General features: G+C 54.7%; 5 protein-coding genes across 5 annotated transcripts; 2 read left to right on the forward strand and 3 right to left on the reverse strand.

Moving 5' to 3' along the window:
* Positions 1 to 628: 628 nt before the first annotated feature.
* On the forward strand, positions 629 to 4,789 carry EIF4EBP1 (eukaryotic translation initiation factor 4E binding protein 1). Its single transcript, XM_042835213.1, has 3 exons — positions 629 to 811; positions 3,197 to 3,367; positions 4,402 to 4,789. The coding sequence occupies exons 1-3, from the start codon at positions 664 to 666 to the stop codon at positions 4,431 to 4,433; spliced, it is 351 nt and encodes a 116-aa protein (XP_042691147.1). The 5' UTR covers positions 629 to 663; the 3' UTR covers positions 4,434 to 4,789.
* A 4,439-nt stretch (positions 4,790 to 9,228) lies between these two features.
* Positions 9,229 to 10,152, reverse strand: NODAL (nodal growth differentiation factor). The gene is made up of 2 exons (XM_042835271.1): positions 9,469 to 10,152; positions 9,229 to 9,381 (listed from the first exon to the last, which is right to left on the reverse strand). Exons 1-2 carry the CDS (start codon positions 10,144 to 10,146, stop codon positions 9,229 to 9,231), a joined length of 831 nt encoding a protein of 276 aa, XP_042691205.1. The 5' UTR covers positions 10,147 to 10,152.
* Positions 10,153 to 12,046: 1,894 nt separating this feature from the next.
* ASH2L (ASH2 like, histone lysine methyltransferase complex subunit) lies at positions 12,047 to 19,245 on the forward strand. The gene is made up of 15 exons (XM_042835238.1): positions 12,047 to 12,092; positions 12,165 to 12,310; positions 13,265 to 13,353; positions 13,642 to 13,736; positions 13,862 to 13,957; positions 14,084 to 14,179; positions 14,382 to 14,457; positions 16,135 to 16,228; positions 16,323 to 16,540; positions 16,745 to 16,912; positions 17,227 to 17,420; positions 17,543 to 17,635; positions 17,791 to 17,889; positions 18,246 to 18,305; positions 18,586 to 19,245. Exons 1-15 carry the CDS (start codon positions 12,090 to 12,092, stop codon positions 18,691 to 18,693), a joined length of 1,635 nt encoding a protein of 544 aa, XP_042691172.1. The 5' UTR covers positions 12,047 to 12,089; the 3' UTR covers positions 18,694 to 19,245.
* STAR (steroidogenic acute regulatory protein) lies at positions 17,726 to 23,292 on the reverse strand. The gene is made up of 7 exons (XM_042835239.1): positions 21,745 to 23,292; positions 21,298 to 21,411; positions 20,955 to 21,082; positions 20,715 to 20,873; positions 20,307 to 20,491; positions 20,015 to 20,108; positions 17,726 to 19,937 (listed from the first exon to the last, which is right to left on the reverse strand). The coding sequence occupies exons 1-7, from the start codon at positions 21,806 to 21,808 to the stop codon at positions 19,824 to 19,826; spliced, it is 858 nt and encodes a 285-aa protein (XP_042691173.1). The 5' UTR covers positions 21,809 to 23,292; the 3' UTR covers positions 17,726 to 19,823.
* A 519-nt stretch (positions 23,293 to 23,811) lies between these two features.
* On the reverse strand, positions 23,812 to 25,254 carry LSM1 (LSM1 homolog, mRNA degradation associated). Its single transcript, XM_042835211.1, has 4 exons — positions 25,103 to 25,254; positions 24,925 to 24,993; positions 24,318 to 24,433; positions 23,812 to 24,250 (listed from the first exon to the last, which is right to left on the reverse strand). Exons 1-4 carry the CDS (start codon positions 25,146 to 25,148, stop codon positions 24,080 to 24,082), a joined length of 402 nt encoding a protein of 133 aa, XP_042691145.1. The 5' UTR covers positions 25,149 to 25,254; the 3' UTR covers positions 23,812 to 24,079.
* Positions 25,255 to 25,338: the final 84 nt, after the last annotated feature.

Genomic DNA, 25,338 nt, shown 5'->3' on the forward strand with positions numbered 1-25,338 from the left:
CCACCCCAGCCAGGATGTGCCCCAACAGACGACCTCCCTGCGGCTCCTTGACCTCATAATGGTCTATTCTCTGCGAGCAGGAGGAGGAAATGGCCTCAGGCCTCGTTAAGCGGTGCCTGGGCGCCTCGCTTGGTCGGGGGTCAAGGCTGGTGTCACCCTGCACGGCCGGACGTGGTGTTTTCCAGCCCAGTGCTCGGTGATCGACGCAGCAGACAGCGAGGAGAGGGGTTGGGCGCTGCCAACATGCAGAGACCCTGGGGTAGGCAGGAGGCACTGGGACAACTGGGAGCAGTGGGGAATTCTTAAGTGCACTGGGGGGTTACTGGGAGCACATGATCCCTGTAACACCGCATTGATTTCGCGTCCTGCAGGACCATCCGGTACCGGTAAGGGGCACCGGCAGCAGCGGGCACAGAAACCACGCGTGCTCCGCCTCTCTATAAACCCCGCATCCTCATTGGACCACGCTCCTGACGTCACGCCCCTTCATTGGACCACGCCTCTCGCTCGGCCACGCCCTCAACAGCTTAGGCCCCGCCCATGAGGAACACCCCCCCCCTCCGTTTCCCATCGCACCGCGCGGCGGAAGGGGCGTGGCTTGCACCGGAAGCGGCGGGCAGGCGGCGGGGCGGCCGCAGCAGCAGCAGCCCGCGTCCCGGCGCCATGTCGGGCCGCTGCTGCCAGGGACAGACACCGAGCCGCGACATCCCGGGTCCCGGCAAGCGCCTTGCCCTGCCCGACGGCGCCCCGCTGCCGCCCGGCGATTACAGCACCACGCCGGGGGGCACCGTCTTCGGGACCACGCCGGGCGGTGAGCGCTTGGGCCCGGGCTGTGGGCCTGGACTCGAGCTGAGGGGTCCGGTGTAGGGGGGAGGAGGGCTGTGCGGTGGGGCCGTGGGTTGGGGTTTTTTTGGGGGGTTTCCCCTTTGCGGGGGTCCTCGTGGCCCAGCGGAGCCGTGCCGGGGTTTTCGGGGCCGCCCTCCTGCACCCAGGGCTCGGATTCGTGCTTTTCTCTTTTTTCGCCTCTTAGAAAATCAGCCCCGCTGCTGAAAAAGGTTTGATGTGAGGAGCGGGAATGATGAAACCGTTCTTGAAGCCGTGCCAGGAGAACAAACCGAACGGAGGCAGAGCATTGTGTTCTGTGGGCCGTTCGGGCGTGCGTTCTCTTCACAACATAAAATGTTCCGTGGGGTAAAACGTAGAGAGAAAAGGGAAGTCGGTGCTGCTGATGCAGGCGTGTTTTGGATTGGGGAAACTGAAGGGTTTGTGTTATTTCTGCCACATCCTCCCTCCGATGAAAGCAGCAAATAGCTGAAGGCGCTTAAATAGCACTCACAGTAATCATGTCATGGAAGAGAGGAGAAACAGAATGCTTCTCAGGCGTGCTCTGAGTAGCTGAATGGAGATGGATAATAAGGCTGCAGTGCAGCACAACGAGCCCTCCAGGGTTATCGCTTGTTTTTCTGTGCTGCAGAGTTAATGAATGTCCAGAGTGTGGAAGGAAAGCACGGAGCTGTTTGCAATGAGGGTGTGCACGCCTGGCAAAGCCCTGGGCTCTCCTGTGACAGCGCAATGCTTTTGTGCCCGGGTCCCAAAGGAGAGCAGTTCTGAGAGTGGTTTTCAATTCCTTTCACACCAAACTGCCTGTGTTGAAACACTGAGGTTCATTAGAGGTGCTTGGGGGTGAGCCAGCTCGAGCCTGGAGAGCAACAGCAAATGTCTGCTGAGAGAAGCCTGGGACTTACTGCAAAGTTGCTGAAGTCAGGAGGAAGAAGCAAATCATTGCCGGGCCAAAGAATAACTGAGCACTGGGATCTTTGAAGCCCCCTCTGCCTGCAGGCAGCGCTCGGCTGAGGGGTGGAAGGAGGGCTCAGTGCCAGCCCTACTGGGGCAGTGTCAGCCCTGGGTCATCTGCAGGGTCAGCAAAGGGTTGGTGGGGTGAGGAGAGTCCCTGATAGCACAGGAAAAAGCTGGTTTTCCTGACTGTGGGCAGCAGAGGTTAAAAAAAAAAACAAGCACAGTGTAAGGGAACGAGGAGCGTGTAAAAGGTGACGTGTGACCTCTCAGCAAAGCCCTGTTCTTTGCTATTCCCTTCATGCTTGCCTTGGCACCATGCCCTTTGCTGAGGGCACGCTTTGTCTTTCCCCGAGCCCACGTGTGCCTCAGCAACATGCAGCAAGAGCTGCTCTGTGCATGCAAACCCCTTTTGGAAGCTTTGAGCCCCTCTGCTCTGCTTGCTGTGGGTGTCAGCTTTCAGGAGCGCCGGGCACGTGAACCAGCAGATGAATGCATGGGAGGGAGAGCTGTGTCTGCCCATTATGGACTGTGCTCCTGATACTTGGTACATGAGCTGCAGTTCTAGGAACTGCTGTCCTTGCTGTCGCAACCTCCCTGTAATTTAACACTTAGTGCTCAGGCTGTCAGTTGTCCTTATCGAATCCAGGCCAGCTGCCATGCTGCAGTTCTGAATTGGATTCATTCCCCTCTGTGATCAAGCAGAACGGCTCAAACTCAAAATATTTTACTGGGGAGTAGCTTCCATTTGTTTTGGGAGCTCATTAGCAGGGTGATTCGATGTCCTTGAAACGTAATACACCGTTGCTTGGGGTTTTTTTAACAGTGCTTCAAAACAAAGTGAGTTTCATGTTGCTGGGCAGATGTTCTTGGAGTTTGTTTGCCTGCGTTTGTGTGCTTGTAGCTGAAGCTTTTCAGGCAGTACTCAAGAAGTTGCTTTTCCCTTGTGCCTGGAGGGAAGCAGAGCAGCAGGGCGGTTTGCAGCATTCCTTCTAGGGACAAAAAAGATGTTTGTCAGTAATTCCCTGAATGAGAGCCGTGGTCTGTTTGGAGGAATCCAATTTTTTGTGCGTGGTTTTGAGCTTTTTCCAGCACCAGTTCCTTTACTAGGAATGTGCTGTTGGTTCTGGTGTTATTCCTAGAAAACAGCACGGAGTCCCAGCTCTGCAGCTCCCTCTGTGCCTTGCTGGAGCTGTGCTGCTCAGGCAGGGGGGGGCAGGATGTCCTCTGGTTGAACATCCACTGTTTGCTGTGGGTTTTCCTGTGCTCTGCACCATTCTAACATAAGATCTGCTGCAAGCAGAGTTTTGGAGTCTCTCTTTTCCTCTTTGCTGCTGCTTGGGAGGTGACACAGATGTACATCAAAATACTGAAATCTGACCTCGTTGCTTTTTCCTTCCAGGAACCAGGATTATTTATGATCGTAAATTCCTGATGGAGTGCCGTAATTCTCCGGTTGCCAAAACACCACCTTCTGACCTTCCGGACATTCCAGGTGTTACCAGCCCCATTGTGGAGGAGTTAAAGATTGAAAACAACCACGTCCAGAACTACGATGAGAAAGCAAACGTAGGTGGGTACACGAGGACAGGTGAGCATGCTGCTGCTTCCTACATGGAGCCAGGAGATCCCTGTAAACCACAGCTAACACCGACAAGCTCTGAATCATTTCACTGTAATTTGTGCTGTTGCTACTCGTTCATTAAGCATTAGGGATCTCTCCTGTGGTGAGAGAACGGGTGCAGCTGTTATTTTTGGCCTTTATCCTCTGCCACATCTCAGCTGTTTGTATTTTTTTTAAATGGAGTTATAATTCAGGGCAGGAATTGGTTGGGAGTTTTTTGGGTGCTTTCTGCAGAAGCTTGCAGCTCTGCTTCAGATTGCAGGGTGGAAGTTGGTTCACAGCAGAACAGAGGGCATTGACCAGTGTGCACGTGAACACATCTGAAGTTATTGGAGCAAAAAGAGCAGCTGCTGTTGTTGAGATTGCTCCTTGAAGGAACCTGAACCTACCCAGTGTGATTGATGGTCCTAATCCCTAAAAATAAAGGTCTGAATGCTCATTAGCTGGCTTCCCTGCTTACTCTAAGCAAAATCTTTGCAGGGTCACTATTGCTTAATGGCTTTTTTACACACTGGTGACCTTTAGTGGCTCACTGGCAAACTGAAGCATTGGCTGCATGCTGTGTGCCTGCTTGGCTCTGCCTTTTTGGTTTTGAATCCAGAGAAGTTCTGGTGTCAGAAATAGAGCCCTGCTGTTCCTGCTGGCATCCTATCAGGTTGCATGAGCTAGGGAGACATCTATTCAGGTAACTGAGGTAAAATATCTCTCCTGTCACTGGCAACAGGAGTCTGCAGCAGTGAAATCCGGGTGTAGAAGTGACACAAAGGGTGTTTCTTCTGCTCCTGGCTGTCTGCCTGAGGTTCACTCTGAGCAGAGGGCCTGTATTCTGCTTGCACAGGCTGCTCTTGGTGCCAGACTCGCTTCCTGACTGCAGACCTGAAGTCCAGACGTTTCTTAGGCACGCCTGAAGGCTGTTTGACTACAATATTTGGTGCTTAATTTGAAGCTTTAAGGACTCTCAGACGTTTGCTCTGTCTCAACAGGTGAAGAAGAGCAGTTTGACATGGACATCTAAAGCACGTGCCCTGAGAGTGCTTCTCCAATGAAGAACCAGGACCTTGTTTGAGGATTCCCACCAGCCAGGCTTACAGCAGCCCATGCCTTCAGTGCCTTCCTGTTTCTTGGGAAAGGCAGTTTATTCCCTTCTGAGAACAGAGTGCATCCTGTTACAAGGACTGAAGCTCAGCCTCTCCGTGTGGGTGTGAATACAGTGCAGACCCTGCTGATGGTGGGGTGCCAGGGGAGACAGCCTCAATGATTGTTTTTGTTTCCAGTTTTATGCTTTTGTTAATCATTTTAATACTGTAAAAGTTACAGAAATGCAATATGAGGGAGAAATAAATCATTTGGACTCTCCTGGTATGCAATAAATATTGGTTCTGGTCTGTATTCATTCCAGCTCACAGGAACTAGCAGCCTGTTGCAGAATTGGGGTGGTTTTGCAGTCAGGCTTGGGATCAACACCTGATGACTGCAGGAAATGTGTGCTCTGAGCCTGCTTCCAGAAACAGTGATCAAAAACTCTCCATCGTGTGCTTTCAGATCATTCTTTTGCCAGGTCGTGGTGCAGATGTCCCTGAGTTTTTTCTCCTGCTCATCCTCTCAAGGCTCCATCAGGCTTTAGGAGAAGTGTCTCATCGAGTTCAATAGGAGCCACCTGCACCTGAGTGCCCTGATGCTCTGTGCTGCAGCTCCTGCCCTTCCAAAACTGCCCATCTTCTCCAGCATGTGAGCAAACTGTCACGTTTCCTAGGCTTTCTTTATGATTCGTGCTGAAACTGGTGTCTTTAGGTATCCTTATCATGTAACGGGAAGGAATTAAGGCTTGTGAGTTTAACTTGGGAGGCTGGAAGTAAATTTCCTTGATTTTGAGGGATTTTCAGCTCTCCCCCAAAAAATACATTTACATTTCTGGTCTCTGTGCAGTGTAACGAATGTGAATTATGCAGTAGTCTCTAACGTGCTGCTTCATTGCTTTAGAGGTGGTGCTAATGCCTGAGGAGATGTTTCAAAGGGAAAGAAAGCCTGTTAGGACATGGCCTGAACTTGGGACTTCCTAAAAGACAATGAGCGTCTCTTTAAATCACTCTTGGCCGATAATACTTAAATATCTGCTAATTGAGCTCAATGGTGGCATTATGACCTGCAAGCCTTTAATAACGAGTAACAAAAGAAACAGTCGGAGCAATTGATGCAGATAAAGCTCGCATTTGTTAAGATAAGATTCGGTGGTTTTTGAAGCCTTAATGGGGACGCATTCAATCTCCCTGCCTTCAGTGTCACTGGGTTTTGAGGCGAGCAGCTGCTCTTGCTGTTTGCTGTGCCCTGCAGCTGGGCCTGCCTCATCTTTCCAGCTCGAATTCATGCATCCAGAGGAAGGACGCTGCTGAGTTGCAGAGGCTGCGGCTCCACGTGTGCTTGGAGTTAACCTGGAGTTCACCTGCTTTCTACACAACCACAGCAGCTCCAGCTGCGCTTTCTGGTCCAGATAGCAGGTAAGTTGAGAGGAGACCTCGCCCCCGTGGTGTTAATTTGTCTGATCTGGTTGTTATGGGTAGAGCAAAGAGCTGTGACAGGCTCACAGGATGACGTTTGCAGCAGTGAGCTGCGTGCATTTGGTGCTGAAGCTTGCTGTCCTGCTGTGCCCTAACCAAAACGTTTGTCATTCATCACAAGCACGGCTTTCCAGCTTAAAGGAGTTGCATGACCTTTGAGATCAGGCGTGGTAGAAAAGCAAAAGAAGTCCCCTATCTTGAGGTGAACAGATGCACTTAGTTATCTGTAAGGTACAGAGATGGGCAGAGCCCTGCCAAGTGCTCGTGCCTTTGGGTGCAGCCTGCTGGTGCAGACCGTGGGTTCCTGTATCAGTACAGAAGCAGCTCTGAGGCTTTTGTTGGTTTGTTTTTTGAACGAGTGACAGCTATTGCAAGTAATTCCTCTAAGCCCTGTTACCTTCCCCCCGTGCTCAGGGGGTCACAGCATGCAGCAGCATGCATTTAGGTGCTAAGTATTTTGTCCATGCCCGAGATAGCTATGCATCGGTGTCTGCGTGCATATGTAGATCTGGGGGAGCATCAAAGCCCCCGCTGCCCACCCCAGCGATGTGGGGCAGAGGGAGGAGCACCTGGCCAGGTGTGAATCGGGCTCTGTGCAGGTTGGGATTCCTGCAGGATGGGCAGAGTGGGGCCCTGGGGCCATGGGCACATCAGTGCCCTCAGTGCTGCACCACGCAGCTGCGGGAGGTCGGTGGTGGTGTGGAACTGTGCATCCCCAGCGCCTCTTTGCAGCCCCACATCCTTCAGCCAGGCTTTTTGGGTTAATCTCCTGCGTGCCTGGGGCCCCGAGCCAAGCAGAGAGCAGCTTGGTGCTCCCACGAAGGCCCCTTCTGGGTCAGCGTTTGCTCCTCACCCACTGCTTTGCACCAGGAGAGGGGACAGGCGGCGCTGCTGTGTGCACGGCGGGAGGTGAAGTGGCTGTGGGTGGCTGCATGGCACAGCTGGGATGCTCTCAGGGTGGTACAAGGGGACAAGTGTTGCTTTTGTCACTGCATTTTCCCTCCCTGCCCCTTTTGTCTGCAGCAAGGCAGAGAGGAGAGCCTCTGTCCTGCTCCACGTTCCAGTCATGGGATTGGAGCTGCCTGCCCGACCTGAACAGTGCCTTAATCAACCCACTGAGCAAATATTGCCCTGTGCCTTTGATAAGCCCTTCCATCTGTTTGTTCTTACTCCTTCTTTCCCCGTGCATCCAAAATAAACTGCGCTTATCATCGCCTCCTGGGGCGCATGCAGCCTTGGGCTCTGCAGAGCAGAGAGCAGCACCTGGGTACAAAACATGGGGCAGGAGACGGTGCCACAGAGAGCTGTGCCCATGGGAGGGCTGTGGCGGGGTTGGAGCCATTGGGCTCCTGCATCCCCTCCACCCATCCCTGCCACGCGTTGCCCCTGATGGAGTGCTGAAGGGTTGACACTGGGTTGGGTCTGAGGTTAGAGTTGGTGTTGGGCCCATCAGCACAGCCTGGCCGTGCTCCCTGGAGAGCAAGACCCCACAGCAAGCATCACCAAGGGCTGCAGCTGCCCCTACAGTTTGACTGTCCTGAGTCTGTCCTGCAGTTGATGTGTATTGGGCAGAGCAGCTCGCAGATCCATCCCCATCCCCAGCTCTGATACCTGTCACTGCGCAGCTTTGATGTCCCCAACAGCCACAATCCCAGTCTGTGTTCCCCCCCCCCCCCCATGGGCCCGTCTGCCCACGATAACTTTTGAACCCGAGGCTCCTTTCAGACAGAGGTGATGGAGGGGCTGAGATGTCGGAGATACGGCTCCTGGAGAGGGTCTGGGGGCCACGAGGGGCTGCGAGGGGCAGAGGGCAGGGAGCTGGCAAGCAAGGCAGGGAGATGCTCCGTGCCCTCTGGGTGCAATAGCATCTAAGAGCGCATTCCTAGAATGCAAAGGAAGGGTGAAATAATGTGGGATCCATCGCAGGAGGAGCGCAGAGCCCAGACCGCGGGTTTGTGCCCCCCGCCGGGGGTTAGCAGCACGGCCGCCCTCTCTCAGCGCTTAACAGCTCCCGCAAATGACCCTCTAATGACGGAGAGGGGACACAGACGAGCTTTGTTTCCCCGCCGCCGGGATGTGGATTGGAGATGTGGAATCGGGGCAGGGGGTCCGACGGGGCAGCGGTTTCAGCCCCATTCCATCCTCCCCCCCCTCCCCCCTCCTCCCGGCTGCGAAAGCGCAGCCCTGCCCTTATCTCCGAGGGGTAAATAAATGGAAAATCCACTCAGCCTTCCATTTCCCTTCAAAGGCTGCAGGTGCTTCCCGGCTTGCTGTTGAGCAACCCGCAATCTGCGATCAGGGTGGGAACACCTCCTTCATCACCCTCGTTTTCCCGTTCCTGGAGCAGGCAGGGCGATATCTATTGCCGTGGCATCGTTTGAGGGTCCCTTTGTTCTACAAAAGCCCTTCGTGTGCTGCACGCAGGGAGCCCCCAGACCCCCCCCACCCCATGCCTGAGGCTGTGCCTCGTGGCAGAGCACTGGGGGGGCTGCGATTGTGCATTGCTCCTGGGAGGTCGGGATACCCATTTGCTGCCCAGCTGCTCGCACCAGAGCTCGGGGGGTGCATCCCAAAGACCACCCAGCAGCGAAGAGAGGAGGGGTGAGAAGGTGGGAAGAGGCACAGATTGAGCGACTATTGCTTAAATACATAATTTATTGAGGGGTTGTACAAACACAGCTCTTTCTCTACCACCCGATCCAGCGAGGGGCTGGGAAAGTGTGAGCCCAGTGCAGATGGGAACGGCAATGGATGGGGCTCTGGGACAGGAAGGAGGGCAGGGGGGCTCGGATATGCTGCTTCCAGGGGCACCCAGCTCACCTGGGCTTTTACTGGAAACTTTTAATACAAATCGGATAGAATTTTATTCCAAGTACAATAGAAAACATCAAAGAAAATGCCCAGAGCCTTGAAGAACGCTGCAAATCTCAGTTCTTTGGATGCTGAGAGTGGATGGATATCAGTGCTGCAGGTGTCCCTCGGAGATCCTCCAGCACCAGGAGGTGTTCATGGTGTGCAACACACAGAGCCCTGCACAGCATTCACCAGGAGGGAGCTCGGGGAGCTCAGACTTCTCCTGCAGAGCAGCACCCAGTGACTTCCCCATGCATCACCCGGGTCTGGCTGTGCCCTGCAGCACCGCCACTGCAGGGACGTTCCCTGCTGCATCCCCGCTCCTATCCCAGCACAGCCAGGCCTGCAGGCATGCGGGATGCAGAGGAGCTGTGGGCTGGGTGCAGTGGGGGCTGAGCTCCCTCAGTTGCAGCCGCACTCCTCGATGACCATATCCTCGTGGTGGCGGACGACGATCTCGCCCTTCTCGTAGTACAGCATGGAGAGGGGGCTCATCCTGACGGGGGAGCAGGCAGGGCACGGCACCTGGTTGGGCTTGTAGAGCTGCAGCAGGCTCTGCGGGACACATGGGGACATGGCATCAGGTCCCATCCCTGTGGGGCGCAGGGAAGATGGGAACACGGGGCAGCAAGACCCTCTTACCTGCATGTAAGCGTGATTGGTGGGCTTGAAGCTCTCATCCACAGGTGATGGGCACAGCCCCTCGCAGCGGTAGGCGTTGTACTTTTTGGGGTAGACGATCCAGCTGCCCCAGCCCGTCTGCTCAAAGTCCACCGTCATGTCCACCCTCCTGCACAGGGACTTGGCCTCGTCCCCCTGGCTGGCAGCAGGAGCATCGTTCATCCTGAGCCTCTGCCTCTCCTTCCCGGTGCGGCGGTGCCGACGAGTGCCGACATCCCTGGGACCATCACGCATGACGTGCTTGGAGTTCTCCACTGCCCTGAGGAGGCTGTGCTCTCCAGGTGCTTTGTCCTTGGAGAAGACGAGCAGCAGGACGCTGTCTGCCAGCTCCTGGGGCACTGTTGTCTCTTGGGGGTCCGGTGGGGCAGTGAGCGGGGCGGCTGCAGGATCAGGAGCTGGGTCCTGGTGCAGCCATGCTCTGAGGGTGCTGGTGATGTTGAACACTGCCCAACCGGCCTGATGGAATGAGGGACCACCAGCCACGGTGCCCAGGAAGAGTTCCTTGGTGCCTTGGCACGGCTGCCGCGGGCTGTGGTAGATGTCCATGGTGATGTTGTGGGACAAGGACAAGGACAGAGCATGTGGACGGATGCGCAGCTCAGCCAGGCTCACCTCCTGGCTGCCAGACAGGGATGTCATATCAAAGGAAAAAGCCCAGCGGGAGCCGTTCTGCAGGGAGCCTGGAAGGCAAGTGGGGACAGTGAGCACCCATGGGGCTGGGATGGGGATGCTCAGGATGGGGATGCTCGGGGTCAGTGCCTGTCCTGAGACAGGGAGGCATGGGGACTGTGCTGTTCCAGTGCAGAGGGATGTGCAGGGACAGCGCCAGTCCCGGGACAGGGATGCTCAGCAACGGGGATGCTCACGGACAGCACTGATCCCGCGGTAGGGGAGCTCGGGGAAGGAGATGCTCAGGCATCGGGAGAGATGCCGGTCCCGGGACAGGGGTGTGTGAGCACAGCGCTGTCCCAGTGCAGAGGGACGCGCAGGGACAGCGCCGGATCCGGCCTGACTCACCGTGCGGGGCGATGCTGAGCGCGGTGGCGGAGGCTGCGCGGAGCGGTGCGGGGGGAGCGCGGAGCAGCTGCAGCATCAGCGGGGGACAGCGGGGAGGTGCAGAGCGCAGCAGGACGGAGCCGCAGAGAAGCAGCAGCAGCAGCAGCGAGGGGCGCAGTGGGATCCGCATGGCTGCACCGGGACGAGCACCGCTCGCTATTTGTAGCGAGGACCCGAGCGCCGCCCCGAGAGCCCCCTCCCCTCTTTTTCCCGTCCCCATCCACCCCCCATCCCTCCTCCTCCCCACCCCTCCCCGCGTTCCCGTCCCTCCCGGGATCCCCCAGCCCCACTCTTATATCCGATGGCACAAAAACTCGTTAATCATTATTAGTAGTGCTTATTTATTTATGTATTTCTGAGCAGATCCCCTGCCTGGCCATCTTCTCCACGTTTACCAACCCCAACAGATTTCTAGTCTGTATTTTGTTCTCGGATTTAGGCCAGTGTTAGGCAGTCAGTGTTCTTTGGCACAGTTCATCTGCTCAGCTTTATCCCCTGCATGCAGCACCGGCGCTGGAAGGAGCCTGGGGGGGCTCACAGAGCTTCTATTGATTCCTACCAAGGAATGAACGATCCCGTCCATTCCCTTCCTTCTCTAAATAATCTCCACTGGGGCTGCAGAGCCCCACGCAGTTATGGGGCGTTGTGCTGTAGAAGCTATTGATGCTCTCCTCTGGACTCTTCCACTTTCACTGTCATTTCGAGAAGAGGGGATCAGGAGAACCCGCAGAGCCCATGTGGGACCGGTCTGCCTTTCTCCGCTCTTTTCTTCATGATCTCCGACACGTGATTCACCTTTTTTCAGCTGCTTCTGGGCTGTTTTCATCTGTTGTAACTGTAACTACAACAGTTACAGCAGGGCAGCCCATTGTAGGTGTTCTTGCTGAGCAGAGTTGTTGTCCCACGCCACCCCCTGATGTCCCTTCCAACCTCAGTCGCTTTGTGATCTTTTTGGCTCTTCGTCCCATTTCTCTACCTCCTAGAGGCTCTGAAGCCCCGCCCGGTGGCCGGCTGGCTGCGTGACGTCATGGCTGAGCATGATGACATCACATTTACGCGGTGACGTCACCTCCCTCTCTCCGCCGGCCGCCTGTAGGGGGCGCCGCCGCCCTCGGGATGTGGGTCCCACCGCGAGCATCGCCCTTTTAAGCCGAGAATCGCGCGAGAGCAGCTCTTGGGACCATGAAACCGGGAATCTCGCGAGAGCAGAGCTTGGGACCAACTCTCGCGAGAACGTCCACAGCAATGGCAGCGGCGGCGGCGGCGGCGATGGCGGCTCCCGCGGAGGAGAGCGCTGAGGCGGCTCCCGAGCCTCCGGCCTCTGAACCGCCCGCCCCGCCCGAACCGAGCGCAGCCGACGCCGAGAGCGGGTAGGGCGGGAACCGAGCGCGGGGCTGGGAGGCTGCGGCCCGGGTTGAGCCGCGCTGAGGAGTCGTTTGTGGCCTTGCAGGGGGGAGGCCGCGCCGGGGGACGCCGCCGCCGCTGCCGCCGCTGTGGAGACCGAAACCGCGAGCGGAAAGGACCCGATGGTACGTGGGGTACATAGCGGGGCGGAGGGGTGAAGGCTTTGACGGCGATAACCGGCGCTGTGCCGCCCGCAGGAGGCCGCCCCTGACGGCCCCGAGGCCATGGACACACAGGCGGGGTCGGTGGACGAGGAGAACGGGAGGCAGCTGGGAGAGATCGAACTGCAGTGCGGCATCTGCACCAAGTGGTTCACGGCGGACACCTTTGGCATCGACACCACGTATGTGTGCGGCATGGGGCTCGGGTGGCCCTCAGGTGCCCCACTGGTGGCCCTTTGTGTGGCTTTTGGGTGTTGATGGCCCTTAGGTGCTCCTTTGGTGGCCTTTGGGAGGCTCTCAGGTTGCCCTTGGGTGCCCTACGGTGGCCCCTTGGGTGGCCTTTGGATGTTGGTGATGCTCAGGTGCCCCAGTTGTGGCCAATGGGTGGCCTTTGGATGGCTCTCAGGTGGCCCTTGGGTGCCCTATGGTGGCCTCTTGTGTGGCCCTTGGATGTTGATGGCCCTCAAGTGCCCCATTGGTAGCCCTCAGGTGGCCCCTTGGGTACCTTACAGTGGCCCCTTGGGTGCCCTACGATGGCTCCTTGAGTGGCCCTTGGATGTTGATGATCCCCAGGTCCCTCTTTGGTGGCCTTTGGGTGGCCCTCAGGTGCCCCACTGGTGGCCCCCTGAGTGGCCTTTAGATGTTAATAGCCTTCAGGTCCCTCATTAGTGGCCTTCAAGTGGCCCTTGGTTGCCCTACAGTGGCCCTATGGTTTGGCATTGGCAGCCCCCCAGTCAGTTCTTTCAGAACCAAACCTCCTCCCTGCATACCACATGAAGAGCTTTCAGTTGGTGTTGCCCTTTCCCCTCTCCTGTCAGAGCTCAGAGTTGCTGGAGGCAGCTGACAGCCACACAGGCACTAAAACCCCATGAAGACAAAAGTTTGAACGTTGTTAATGAGGTCTCTGTGCTTCTGCCCTCATTGGAGCACTGCGTGCTGCTCAGTGAGATTCAGTTGTTAGGCAAAGAGGTGGGGGAGGAAGGAAGCTTACTGTTTTCCAGCGATCAACTTCATCTGCTGCAATGATTGCTGACCCAAGAAAGTGTTACTTATGGAGAGAGGGAGCATTCATTTCTTACCTGAGGCAGCACATAAGGCATGCAGTAGAACTTACAAACTGATCTACTCTTTTCCAGCTCCTGTTTGCCTTTCATGACCAACTACAGTTTCCATTGCAACGTTTGCCACCACAGTGGGAACACGTATTTCTTAAGGAAGCAAGCAAGTAAGTGTCAGAGTTTCACTCATGGAAGCCTTGCATGAGGTGAAGTTGCCTGATGTCAGCTGAAACTGGCAGAAATGACCAGAGAAGTTAGCAGCAGGCATTGGGCAGCTCTGTCTGAAACATTGCTGCTCTGCTGCTGACTTGATAAGGCGTGGAAATGCTGTGTGTGGTGTGGGATGAGGCTGGGTTTGGAGTGGTGCTGTGCGTCCAGTGAGGCTGTGCTTGTGTTTGTGTGCTGATCTCCTCTGTGGAATGCAACTGGAGCTTTGGGTTATCTTTGTTTTGAAGATCTCAAGGAAATGTGCCTTAGTGCTCTGGCCAACTTAACGTGGCAGTCAAGGACACAAGATGAGCATCCAAAAACCATGTTCTCCAAAGATAAGGTACTTGTGTCATAACAGCACGTGTTCAAGTCAGCTGTGCTTTCACTGAAGAGCAGCTTCAGCCAAATGTTGGCTTTCAGACTCTGTATTTAAGAGTGGATTTGGGTGGTTTTTTTTTTTAACAGGATATTATTCCATTCATTGATAAATACTGGGAGTGCATGACCACGAGACAGAGACCAGGGAAGATGACTTGGCCTAATAATATTGTCAAAACTATGGTAGGTAGTTGGGGTTCATGGGGGGTTTTCTGTGAGTGAGAACTGCTGCCTGACGCTCAAGGAGAGCAAAATGGGGAAGATTTGTTAACAAAACTTGATATGATCTCATTCTGTTCTCTGTTTCAGTGTAAAGAAAGAGATGTGTTCTTAGTGAAGGAGCACCCAGACCCAGGGAGTAAGGATCCTGAAGAAGACTACCCAAAGTTTGGGCTTCTGGACCAAGTGTGTGATGGCAGATGGAAGGAGAGCATCCTGACTGGGGGGGGGAAGGAGGGGAGGGAGGCTGGTTTTGCTGCTGTCTTATGCTGTGTGAAATAAAGTATCCAAGATCACATGAGCCAGTGTTGTGCCAGGAGGAGTGCAGCACGAGGAGGTGCTGTTTGTCTGTGTGCATCTGCTTAGTTCTCTTTCTTTCCTTTTCCAGGATCTTGCCAATATTGGTCCTGCATACGACAACCAGAAGCAGAACAACGCTGTGTCCACGAGTGGCAATTTAAATGGCAAGTTCTTTAACGAGGCTCTTTATGGTTTTTTTTCCCCCTCAGGGTTTGGGGCAGAGCTGCACTTCCCCAGCCCTGTAGCTGGGCGTGCAGCAGTTAAACCCACTGTGAGCTGAGGTTCTGTGTCGTGCTTTCCAAACACACCCAGCCAATCTTGCTGCCCTTTTGCTGCTCTCCTCACTCTGGGACTTGCAGGGAGGCAGGGGAAATATTTGTGATACGTTTTCCTCAAACTTGCTGCTTGCATTTTGCTGCTGTTCCATTTTTATGCAAGCTGTGCTGAGAGCTTTCCCTCACTCATTAAGATGAATCTCAGCCGTCCTGCTGTAGGAAACTGAAGAGCTGATGAGGTTTCTTTGTGCCCAAGGCTGTGCCATTGAGTGTGAAGCCTGCTGAACAGCTAGCAGGAGGTGGCTGGGGCTTTTAACAAGAGGGTTGAAGCTGCACTGTCTCCATTTCATGCACTGCTTGTTGTTTTCTTTACTGGAAGTTTGTCACATGCGTGGTGCCACTTCTGTTCCTACAGATGGAGCCTCTCTGGGAGGTGAATGTTTACCTTTCAGCTTCTAACACTTAAGTATTGCTGTGTTCTGGAAAGCTTTTGTGCTCAGTTCTGTTAAAAGCTTGAATTGAATGAAAGATCAGAGGTGTGTCCTGGTGTGACTGTGAGAAAGATGCAAACCAAGCATTTCACTTCCTAACGTTTAGCAGTTAGAAGCTTTTAGTGCATCATATTCTGCCCCCACTCGACTGGCTTAAGGTTTTGTTTCCAGTTGTGTTGATCTTTCACTCTGTAAGATTTGACCTGATATCTTTGGCTATTTTAAATCATAACGTGGGCTGGAAGCTGGTGTGATATTTGGATTCCTTGCATAAAGAAGTGATGAGAAACTGGAAAGGCTGAGTATTTCTTGCTGAAGTCCATGAGTGCAGCTTAGCTGGTGTCAGGTGCGTGCAGAATGTGGCGTCCCTTCGAGGTCTGAATCCCTCACAGCACAGGGCTGGTGCTGCTGATGCAAAAGCTTGCTGTAGTTACAGCACTCTGCGTGGTTCCTGAAGGTGTTTGTCTGCAGTGCCCACAGACCCCACAGTTCCTGAAAATCAAGAGATTTCTCTATGAAATAGTGTCACGATGAACTGCACGTGCCATTTCACCCATGAAAACATCACTACCTGTGTTAGCTTGGTGAGATTTGACACACAGCTCATCCTGGACATCAGCTGCTGCAGTGTGAGGTGACACAGTGCCAGTTTGGACCGTACTGAAGAGAAACACCTGCATTGCTGTCCTGTTTTATACGACTTGGGTGCATTATTTTTGCAGATTGAAAGATGCTATCAGTGCTGGTGTTTCTGCAGCACAGCAACGTCACTGGGGTGACACTTTGTGCTTAGAATCAGGGGGTGCTGTGCTGTGGAGTGGCTTTCTCTGCTGCTTTTTGCAGAAATAATCCAAGCTGTGTGACTGGAATCTCCACAAAGGGAAAGAACAGAGCTGATGGTGGTCGCTGCTCTCATCCTCCCTGATGTCCTTTTTGGTCATAACCGTGTAGGAGGAACCGTAAGCCACCCAACTGATGGGAACGAGGCTTTTTCTGTCCTTGTGGAGATTCCATGCTCACAGGCTCTCCCTGCTCAGCAGCTGCTGAACGAGGTGTTTGTTTTCCTCTTGGAAAGGAGGCATCGCCGCGGGAGGCAGCGGGAAAGGAAGGGGAGCGAAACGCAAACAGCAGGACGGCTCAACGACTGGAACAGCCAAGAAAACCAGGAGGTGAGGAGGGCTGGAGCAGCACAGGGACTCAGTCAGGTCATGAACGAACTGTAGGCACGGCGAGATGCCAACCTGTAGCTTTTGTGTTTCACAGTGACCCGTTGTTCTCTGCGCAGCGTTTGCCACCCCACGGTTACCCCTTGGAGCACCCCTTCAACAAGGACGGCTATCGTTACATCTTGGCTGAGCCAGATCCCCACGCACCCGACCCAGAGAAGCTGGAGTTGGATTGCTGGGCAGGAAAACCGATTCCTGGGGATCTGTACAGAGCCTGCCTGTATGAAAGGGTCCTCCTGGCGCTGCATGACCGAGGTATGGGGTTTGCTGGTGGTGTGCAGGTCGTGCTGCAGCTCTTCCTGGGGGAGCTCCTGTAACCCCGTGTGCTGAGCTTGCAAACGTTGGCTTAAGAGGTGAAAAATGTGAAACCCACTTCTTTACATTCGCTTCCTTCTGGTATCACTGCCTGTTTTAGGGGTCAGAAACGAGCTGTGTTGTGTTTCCTCTTCCCTCGTGCAGCTCCTCAGCTGAAGATCTCAGATGACAGGCTGACTGTTGTCGGGGAGAAGGGCTATTCCATGGTACGAGCGTCGCACGGGGTGAGGAAGGGAGCGTGGTACTTTGAGATCTCCATGGATGAGATGCCCCCAGACACAGCTGCCAGATTAGGCTGGTCGCAGCCACTGGGTAAATAACTTCACCAAACATTTTTAGCAGGCCTTGGGTTCTAACCAGATGTTGGTACTTTATTTTTGTCTTCAGCAGTTTCAACCTAGACTATTGAGTGATGTCTGACTTGCCCCTTGCCTAGGATAAACTCTTTTCTTGGTCCTCTGAACTGTGCAGAACTTCACTGCTGGCAGATCTTTCTGCTGTTACGTGCTTGGCTTTGCTTAACACTTGTGCTGTGTTGAATGGAACTGTTAGCTCAGCACCTGAAAGGACACCTTCTGGGCTGTTCCATGCTTTGTGTGTTCATGAGGAAACGCTGGTTTCTGCAGGGAACCTCCAGGCACCTCTGGGCTACGACAAATTCAGTTACTCCTGGCGCAGCAAAAAGGGAACAAAGTTTCACCAGTCCATAGGGAAGCATTATTCATCTGGCTACGGACAGGGGGACGTTCTGGGCTTTTACATCAGTCTTCCAGAAGATACTGAGACTGCCAAGTCGCTGCCTGACACTTACAAAGATAAGGTGAAGCACTTTGGGGCACCGTCAGCCATCAGGCACGCCTGTCGCAGGGCAGAGCCCCTGCAGCTTTGCCATTCTGTGACATGTCCCCATTTCTGAAGTAATGGTTTCTTGATACATTTCAGGCTTTGATCAAATTTAAAAGCTATTTGTACTTTGAAGAGAAGGATTTTGTGGACAAAGCAGAAAAGAGCCTGAAACAAGCGCCGGGAAGCCAGGTGAGCTGAGCACTGGTCAGTGCAGATGCAGCACTCAGTATGGGTGGAGAACCTGCTGGGGCTGCTTTCTCTCTCTGTTTATTCCACGTTACCCTTGCTGATAAGCTGCCTTTTGCCAAGGAACCGACTGCAAAACTCCTCCTTTTCCTTTTCAGATCATATTCTTCAAGAACGGCGCCAGCCAAGGAGTCGCTTTTAAAGACATTTTTGAAGGAGTTTATTTCCCTGCTATTTCTTTGTACAAAGGCTGCACGGTAACAACATGCTTTCAAAGATAATGCCTGAGTCCAGCCACAGTTCTGGTGATGCAGAGTGTGTGCGTGCTGGGAACGGGCCAAGCAAGCCCAGTGAAGTGAGCAGAAAGGAGAGGCAGAGTTTTATGGTGGTGGAGGCAGCCCAGAACAATGCATTTATTCACCTTGTGTTATTTAACCTCATCAAGCTCCTAATTAATGCTGTCCTTTAATGCAGAGATGTATATTTACAGGTATCTGTGCAGGGTGCAGTTATGCTCAGGAGTGTAAGAGGGTCAGGGTTGAAGAATTGGGGGGGGGAAATAAAGCGAGCCAAGTTATCCAGCTTTGTACTGACACATAAATGTTCTCTGTAGGTTTCTATCAACTTTGGGCCATATTTCAAGTACCCCCCCAGAGATGTCACCTACCGCCCCGTAAGTAACAGCACGCATCTCCCTCACCTCACAGCACAGCATTTCAACAGAAGGGGACTGGGAATTCAGTGCTGGGAGGGGAGATTTACAGCAGGGCTGCACTTAGCATCGTCGCTTCTACTCACAGCTTGATGGTGCAGCCAGAAGGAATGCATTTAAAAATCTGGGAGAGGCAATAGCAAGAGAAAAGCAGAACAAGGATGAGAAAAAAACTTGGTGGTTAAACCTGGCTTTGTTTAAGCAAAGGTGTTTTTGTCTTGGCCTTCTGCTCCCTTTGTAGATGAGCGACATGGGCTGGGGAGCTGTAGTGGAACACACGCTGGCAGACGTCCTGTATCACGTGGAGACAGAAGTGGATGGAAGACGAAGCCCCCCCTGGGAGCCTTGAAGCAAGCAGGGGCAGCACAATAAGGCAGCGACTCAACCCAGGTGGATTTTATTCTGGAGGAAGGTGCAGCTCAGAACAACCCATAACGAACAAACACGAAGCCAACGCAGCTCTGGGCAGCAGCTGCAGTGCGTGCTGGAGATTCATGCAGTGCCACTGTGCTGAGTCCAAGTCAATGCTGTCCTAGTGTGTATTGTGCTGTTTGTGAGCATCTCTGCGAGGCTCCAAGAGCTCACAGTGTGGCTAGCTGAAGAAGCAACGACTGTGTTGAGATCATTTCCCATCTGACTCACACCAGTCGTCGTTCAGTGGGACCAGGTGTGTGGTTGCACCCACCTGCTGTCTCCATCCCTGCAGAAGCAACTCTGGCACTTCTGCTTAGCTGTGCTTGGCTAAATCTCAACAGTTTCCATCCAGGATTGTGTTGTAACGAGACAACTGCATGTAAGACTGAAATTTGGGCTTCTGCCCAAGCTGGATTTTTTTGTTTTTCTTTTGTTTTTTACATAAACTGGCAGCCAGTTGAACCATAAACTCTTCTTTTAAACTCTTCCCTCGTTTTTGTCTTGTGCTTTTTGTTGAAGTATCGCAGTTCCCCCTTCATAACCTGCAACCTTAAAGTACCTACTTGAAATCTGAAGCTGTCTATGGAAGCAATGACGAGTTTCCCAGGGACTCCTGCTAATGACAATCAGTGCAGAACTTTGAATAAATAATCTTCCTGTGCAAAATCACATCAAATAACTTAGAGCTGCTTTGCTAGGGGAAAGGAGGGGAATGCATTTGAGGCTAAGCCCTGTGTTCTGCACACGGAGCAGCACTGCCTGGCCCTGCCTTCTGAACGAGGCTCCTGGGACTCTTCCCTAATAACTAATTAGCCAAGGCCTTTTTACTGCAGACTAATAAAGCTTCAAGTAATTAGCTGGGAGGTCCCAGCAACAACGTGCTGCTTCAGGTACGGCATCCGCTCGCTGCTGGCACTGCCTTCTGAATCAGGCTCCTGGCTAATTAGTTAAGCTTTATTACTACTGCCTACTATTAAAGGCCTGTCTTGTTAGCACAGGCCAGAATTGAGTTGTATCTGACTTATCTAGGGATGAGATCCCAGCTGTCAGCCCTGAACGAAGCTCTCAGTGGCAGCCTGTGCACTCAGCAGCCCGCGCCATGCGCTGCCGGAGGTGCTTGGCAAAATCCACCTGGGTCTGAGACAGGACCTGGTTGATGATGGTCTTTGGCAGCCAGCCCTGCAGAGGAACAAGCAGCCCATCAGTGCCTCAGGCACAACTGCCTTGCCTTTGAAGCAGTTCAATGCAGGATTTACCTTCAGGTCAATGCTAAGAAGCCACGTTAACTTGGTCTGAGAGGGACTGCCAGCCAGCGGGCGCAGCACCATGCATGTGGGGCCATTCTCAGCTCTGTTAGGAGGACAGGAGTGCCCGTGTCAGACAGCAAAAGCTGACATTGCCAGAGCACTTGGAGCTCCTTCACAACAACTTCTCCCTTCCCAAAACGCAAACTGACCGCTTTGAAACGTCATCCCAACCCCGAGCCCCTGCTGAAAGCCGAGGTGTGAATTCAGAGTTCATTAAACACCCCAGGTGGTAATTAATTACCTGATAAATCCCTGCTGCTCGGGCATGGCTCCGTGCTTGGTGGACATCCCTGCCAGCACGCAGGTGGAGCCTCGGCGTCGGGAGCACCTCACACTCACAAAATCCCGAGGCCCAACGATGTTCCCAGGTACAGCAGCTGCTGTCTCGTGGGTTATCAGGGTGTCCTTCCCAACCTTCTGGAGGATCTGAGCAGTTCAAACAACGACATGCTGCAAAAAATCCCCCTCGTGGCATCGTGTCTGTGCATCTGATTTCCCCCCAAGGAACGGGAGGGAAAAACCCCTGTGCCTGCAGCAATGCTCACAGCCACTCTTTGGCTGTTGTGGCAGCACACAGAGCCGTGTGAACGTGCATCAAGCAGCACAGCAGGATTCTGCTGTCCCCATGAACACCCCGTTTTCCTCCTACCTTCACCTCTTGGACGCTGGGATTCCAGTCTCCCATCTGCTCCATGTTGTCCACCAGCTCACTGTACACAGCATCCAGGGGCTGATCCACCACCACCTCCAGTCGGAACACCTTGCCCACGTCCGGCAGCACTTTGCTCAGCACTTTGTCTCCGTTGTCCTGACGGGGGAAAGGCAGATCAGCACCGCAGATACTCACACGAAAGCCACCGCATCGCTGCGCGGCCACAGGAGGGCTCACCACCACCGTCTCCGTCTTCCAGCCCTCCTGATCCCCGAGGATGCTGAGTGATTTCTGCAGGGCTTCCTCTCCTTGTTTGATGTAGGACATCTCCATCTCGCTGAAGGGCTTCTCCTCCAGCCTGGAGCCTGAGAGAGAGCAGGCAGAAGCAGGAATAAGAGCGCTGACACATCACAATACCCGCCAGCTCTATCAAACCAACCTCTCCGTGCCCCACGACTCGGCCTGGAGCTCAGTTCCCACCACCCGCTGCATTTCCATTAGCAAAGCTCACAGCACCACGTGCAGATTTCCTCCCAAGCACCGACCTGGAGGAGGCAGATCCCAGGAAAGCGGCACTTACTGAGCAGAGAGCTTCGCCTGCGGACCTGGCTGATCCACGTGCTGGGCCCCGCGCTGCGGCACGACAGCTTGCTGAGCTCCTGGCTGATGGCCACTGCAGCCTGTCTGCGCAGCCCTGAGGGCAGAGAGCAAATCACAACACAGCCCTGAGGTGTCAGGTTGGAAAAGTCTTGCTTGTTTGCTTGCACCCAGCCCCGCTGCTGAAGTCCCTGGGAGAGAAGCTTCCTCCCATCGCAACACTGGAGGATGGGAGCGGATCCGTGCTGCTCAGGCTTTGTTCCAAGCACCACATGGAGAGCATGCAACAGCCTGAGAGCAGCTGAAGAGTGACTGCCTGCTCCAGAGCTGCAGCCCCACTGGAAACATCACACAGCCTCCATCCCCCAGTCCAGAAGTAGAGCAGAAAAGAGTCGTGCAGACAGCAAAACGCGTGGCGCGGGCCTCTCACCGGTCACGTTGCGCAGGTGTTGGTAGGAGATGGCAGCACACAGCTTGAAGGTGGCAGGCAGCATCTCTGCAGCGCTGTGGAGCTCAGTTCTGGTGACTGCTGCAAATACTGCTGTGCCTCAGCCCCAAGGCTGGGCCTTAAATCCACCAGCTGAAGGATGCTGGCTTGTCAGCACCGAGATAAGGGCCATCACTTACGGCAGTGCCCTGCAGGCCAAGGGCAGCTCCGTCTCCCCATGCATCTGCTGGGGGCTGTGGGTCACAGTGGGTGCCAGCAGCAGCGCATGCGCACATCCTTACGCAGCTGCTGCTGCCCAGATATGTGGGGCAAACTCTGCTGTCCCCCTCTGCTGCTGCACGGCACGTGGGGAATGCACATGGATGCTCTGTGCACGTAGTGAGGCTGAGAGAACTTTGTAGACAGCTTGCATGGAGCTGCAGCTGAGGGTTGTGCATGCAGAGCAGGGCTGCAAAGCGCAGAGGGAGGCTGTGGGGTGGGGGTCCCAGCCACGCTCTGCTGCACTGAGGGGGCAGCCCCACATCTCCTGGGGGTGGAGCAAGAGCAGTGATAATGTTCAAGGCTGAAATGACATCTGTGGGATGAGTTACAGCCCCAGCACTGAGTGCTCCCCAGAAGCTGTGAATCACAGCTGCTTCCTTTGACGTCAGCTCCTGCACTCTGCTGCGGGGATGCTGACCTTGCTCCTCTTTGCTGTCGCAACAGTTTGGTGAGGGGGGGGAGGTCACCCACTCACTGTGGTGCTGAGGGCACACGGGGAACTGCAGCACAGCCCTGTGGTGCTCAGCCCTACCTGTACCTGGGAATGGCTGCACTGCTCCTGCCCACACCTCCAGGAGGGATCTGGATGGATCCTCTCCAATCAGACTGAGCACATCTCACATCTCACCTGCAATGGGACGGGGTATGGAGGGACCACGGGAAGGCAGCAGCTGAGCATCTCCTTCCCAGATTGCTGCCCTGGCAATGCAGACAGCCTTCCCAGCTCAGAGATTTCCAGCTCTGCACTGCTGTTATCCTAATGGAGCAGCAGCCCCGAACACACGGCCTCGGAGCAAGGACATGCACTTGTTTTTGAGAGGAACTGAACTGCTCCCTCACAGAGCCACCCCTTCAGCTCCAGGGTGCCTTTATTCTAGGGCAAAACTTAGGGATACCTGCAAAACTGAGGTGCCCCTGAATGCTCACCGACTGCACAGTGTCACATCAGCACCTCCTCAGGTGTCCCACAACACCACCATGCCCAGGAGCTGCAAGAAAGGAGGGGTCCCAGCCCCACTCCAGAGCTCTGAATGTCAAACCTCACATCCCTTTTGACATTCAGCATCTCAATGCACTGCCTGCACCTCACACATCGCTCACCTCTGCTCACACAGCGCCCTGAGCCACCAGGACAATTCCCTTTTCTACCCCCATTCCACATCTCAGTCTCCAGGAGAGGTTCCAGCAGGGGGGAGGCTGAAGCCATGTCCCCTCCCTGTGCAGGGGCCCTGAGGTGCCCCCCCACTGTCCCAAGGCTGCTTTGATGCTATTTAGAGAGCAGAGATCAACCCACCGCCCCCCCCCCCCCCCCCCTCGCAGGGAGCAGGTGATAAGATAACATGGGCTGAAAGGCAGCACCGATGCAGAAACAGACACCAATGGGAGCCCGACAACATCAGAGAGCAGAGAACGTGTGGCAACAAAGGCCCTCAAGCTCTCTTTTTTCCTGCCTTGCCTCCAAGTGCTGGAGCTCGCAGCACCCAGTTCAGCTCCTACTTGTCTGAGCCACACACGTGGTCCTCCCTCAAGTCTGGAGGTGCTGCAGGAGGGTGAGGGGGGCAGCAGGGACAGCCAGGTGAGGCAGCTCTGCTGTTTGGGAGCAACTCAGCAGGTAATTAGCTGATTAGTGGGCACAGCTGTAGGCAAACAGCTGCACCTGGGTGAACAGGGCTGAACAGGGGAGGAGGCACAGCACCTGAGCTGTCCCACGGGGACCTCACTGTGTCCTGGAGAGTCCCGCTGTGCCCAGCATCACACAGAGCAACACCCCAAACACAGGCAAAGCTGTTGCTGCTGAGGTCAGGGATTTATTTACAGGTGAAGGGAAGCTCTCATTCAGCTCCACGCGAGGAGCCAGAAGACACAAACCAAAAAAAGAACAGAGGTGTTCATCTCTGAACAGAAACTGCCATGCACCCCGGAGCGTCCGGTTACCTCCGAGGGCGCCCCGATGTCATCTCTCCTCCTTTTCCTCAAGGAGGAACAGAAACCACGATTTCAGTGCCTGCACCACGCAGCACAGAACTGAGTTCCGTGGGCAGTCGCTCCCATCCCATCAGTACTCATCCAACGTGTCAGCCCTGGGCACCACCAGGCCACGTTCCTTCAACGCCTGCACCTTCAGCTTCTCTGATTCCTGCTTGGCCTGCAGCTCCACTCGCTGCTCCTCCAGGATCTCCTCGATGGATACCTGCTGCAGCAGCGTGTCGCTCTCTTTTTCCAGGTCCTGCAAGCAAGGAGTTGTGTGAGCAGAGCTGCAGGCTGTGGGGCTGCAGGGCACGGGGTTCACTCACGATCTCCCCCAGCAGCACCACGTTCTCTCCTCTCACGACAAAGATCCCTCGAGGGATGTCTCCATACTTCTTGCCCACGTGAATGCGCTCCACGGTTTGATGCAGCACCAGATTTGCTGTGGCAATTAAAAACAAAACAAACAAAGAAAAGCCCCATCCTATTTTTAACTGCTTTTTCACCAAACAGAGCACCTCACCTGAATCAAACCACGGCCCAAAGCATGGGGAGCAGCTCTTGGACTGCATGACCACGCGCCTCATATGTTGAGCATCCTCTAAACCCCACCATCCCCAAAGCCTGCAGCCCTTCCAGCCCCAAAACGGGACCCCAAAACAGCCCCAACCCAGGGCTGATGAAGGCATCCCCGGTGCTGTGGGGTGCGGGGTAAGGGATCGAGGGGCTCAGCCGTAGGCACAAGTGCTGTCCCCAGGCACTGAGGGGGGAGGATGTGCTCAGACGGTGCCGCCCCGAGTTGAGATCATAACACGGGATGGGGGGGGGATCGTAAACTGCGCTCCTATCGCTATGCACGGCCACGTGGGTTCCATCAGAGCTCCGCTCCCGGTGCTGCTCCCCTTCCTCCCCTCCCCCTCTCCCGCAACGTACCGAACTGATCGATGCTGCGTAGGAAGCCGATCAGCGTCCGACCGTCCCGCAGCAGGACCAGGTGTTTCTCTGCGGGAAACGGGGAAGGGATCAACCCAGGGAACGAAAGGTAAAACCGCGCCCCGGACGGTTTTACCCTTGGCTCCCTGCAGTACAACGGAACCGCGGTCGCACTCACTGTCGATGTCCTGGATGAGGCTGGCCGTACCCGGCATGTAGTTCATGGTGGCGGAAGCGCCGCCGCGCACCGCGGAACCGCCCCGCACCGGGCGGATAAAGGCGGCGCTGAAAAGTGCTCTGCCCCTTTAAAAACAGCGCCGGTAGTGAGCGCAGAACGGCCTCCCATTGGTTGAGCCCCGGGGTCCTCGCATCCTATTGGTCGCTTCTTGGGGGCTTTCCATCCATTCGTCGCGC

This window comes from Centrocercus urophasianus, unplaced genomic scaffold (assembly GCF_019232065.1).
Source record: "Centrocercus urophasianus isolate 14NV4802_14NV808 unplaced genomic scaffold, USGS_Curo_1.0 seq_50, whole genome shotgun sequence".
Classification (NCBI taxonomy): Eukaryota; Metazoa; Chordata; class Aves; order Galliformes; family Phasianidae; genus Centrocercus; species Centrocercus urophasianus.

Bases quoted from the DNA above. Each gene is read 5' to 3' on its own strand.
- LSM1 (XM_042835211.1), bottom strand. From the start codon at position 25,148: ATGAACTACATGCCGGGTACGGCCAGCCTCATCCAGGACATCGACA. The intron at 24,994-25,102 runs GTGAGTGCGACC...CGTTTCCCGCAG, and splicing joins CCTCATCCAGGACATCGACA to AGAAACACCTGGTCCTGCTG. The intron at 24,251-24,317 runs GTGAGTGAACCC...CCTTGCTTGCAG, and splicing joins TGGTGCTGCTGGGGGAGATC to GACCTGGAAAAAGAGAGCGA.
- EIF4EBP1 (XM_042835213.1), top strand. From the start codon at position 664: ATGTCGGGCCGCTGCTGCCAGGGACAGACACCGAGCCGCGACATCCCG. The intron at 812-3,196 runs GTGAGCGCTTGG...TTTTCCTTCCAG, and splicing joins CTTCGGGACCACGCCGGGCG to GAACCAGGATTATTTATGAT. The intron at 3,368-4,401 runs GTGGGTACACGA...CTGTCTCAACAG, and splicing joins CGATGAGAAAGCAAACGTAG to GTGAAGAAGAGCAGTTTGAC.
- STAR (XM_042835239.1), bottom strand. From the start codon at position 21,808: ATGCTGCCTGCCACCTTCAAGCTGTGTGCTGCCATCTCCTACCAACAC. The intron at 21,412-21,744 runs GTGAGAGGCCCG...CTCTGCCCTCAG, and splicing joins ACACCTGCGCAACGTGACCG to GGCTGCGCAGACAGGCTGCA. The intron at 21,083-21,297 runs GTAAGTGCCGCT...GCTCTCTCTCAG, and splicing joins CAGGCGAAGCTCTCTGCTCA to GCTCCAGGCTGGAGGAGAAG.
- NODAL (XM_042835271.1), bottom strand. From the start codon at position 10,146: ATGACATCCCTGTCTGGCAGCCAGGAGGTGAGCCTGGCTGAGCTGCGC. The intron at 9,382-9,468 runs GTAAGAGGGTCT...TGTGTCCCGCAG, and splicing joins CCAATCACGCTTACATGCAG to AGCCTGCTGCAGCTCTACAA.
- ASH2L (XM_042835238.1), top strand. The intron at 13,737-13,861 runs GTACTTGTGTCA...TTTTTTTAACAG, and splicing joins CCATGTTCTCCAAAGATAAG to GATATTATTCCATTCATTGA. The intron at 17,890-18,245 runs GTAACAACATGC...TGTTCTCTGTAG, and splicing joins CTTTGTACAAAGGCTGCACG to GTTTCTATCAACTTTGGGCC.